Consider the following 321-nt stretch of genomic DNA (forward strand, 5'->3'; position numbering starts at 1 on the left):
CCCCGAACCGTATGACGCGAACCACCGAACCGACCCACCTGTGGGCACAGCAGCCAAGACAAAGAGCGCCAGCCCGCACAGGAGACAGCAGAGAACCGTGGGGCCCCTCCTGCCGAAGCGATGCACGACGGGGAAGGCGAGGGTGTACGCAGGAACCTCCATGAGGCCCGACAGCACCATGTACACGAAGGGGTCGCTGCTGAGGTTGCCGCCGCTGAGGGAGAGGCCGTAGTAGACCATGGCCAACACCAGGTAGTCTAGGTACATGACGCTCGTGATGAGGCGGAGCTTCGGGGTCCTGGAGGAGGGGGGAGGGGGGGG

General features: G+C 65.4%; 1 protein-coding gene across 1 annotated transcript in view; it reads right to left on the reverse strand.

Moving 5' to 3' along the window:
- The window catches only part of LOC119582372 (organic cation transporter protein-like), a gene marked incomplete at its 5' end in the record, with an annotated part of 41030 nt that overhangs the window by 34401 nt on the left and 6308 nt on the right, over positions 1-321 (reverse strand). Inside the window, 1 exon segment of the mRNA XM_037930586.1 lies at positions 39-298. Coding sequence (XP_037786514.1) covers positions 39-298 — 260 coding nt within the window.

The sequence above is a fragment of the Penaeus monodon genome, chromosome 15 (genome assembly GCF_015228065.2).
Source record: "Penaeus monodon isolate SGIC_2016 chromosome 15, NSTDA_Pmon_1, whole genome shotgun sequence".
Lineage (NCBI taxonomy): Eukaryota > Metazoa > Arthropoda > Malacostraca > Decapoda > Penaeidae > Penaeus > Penaeus monodon.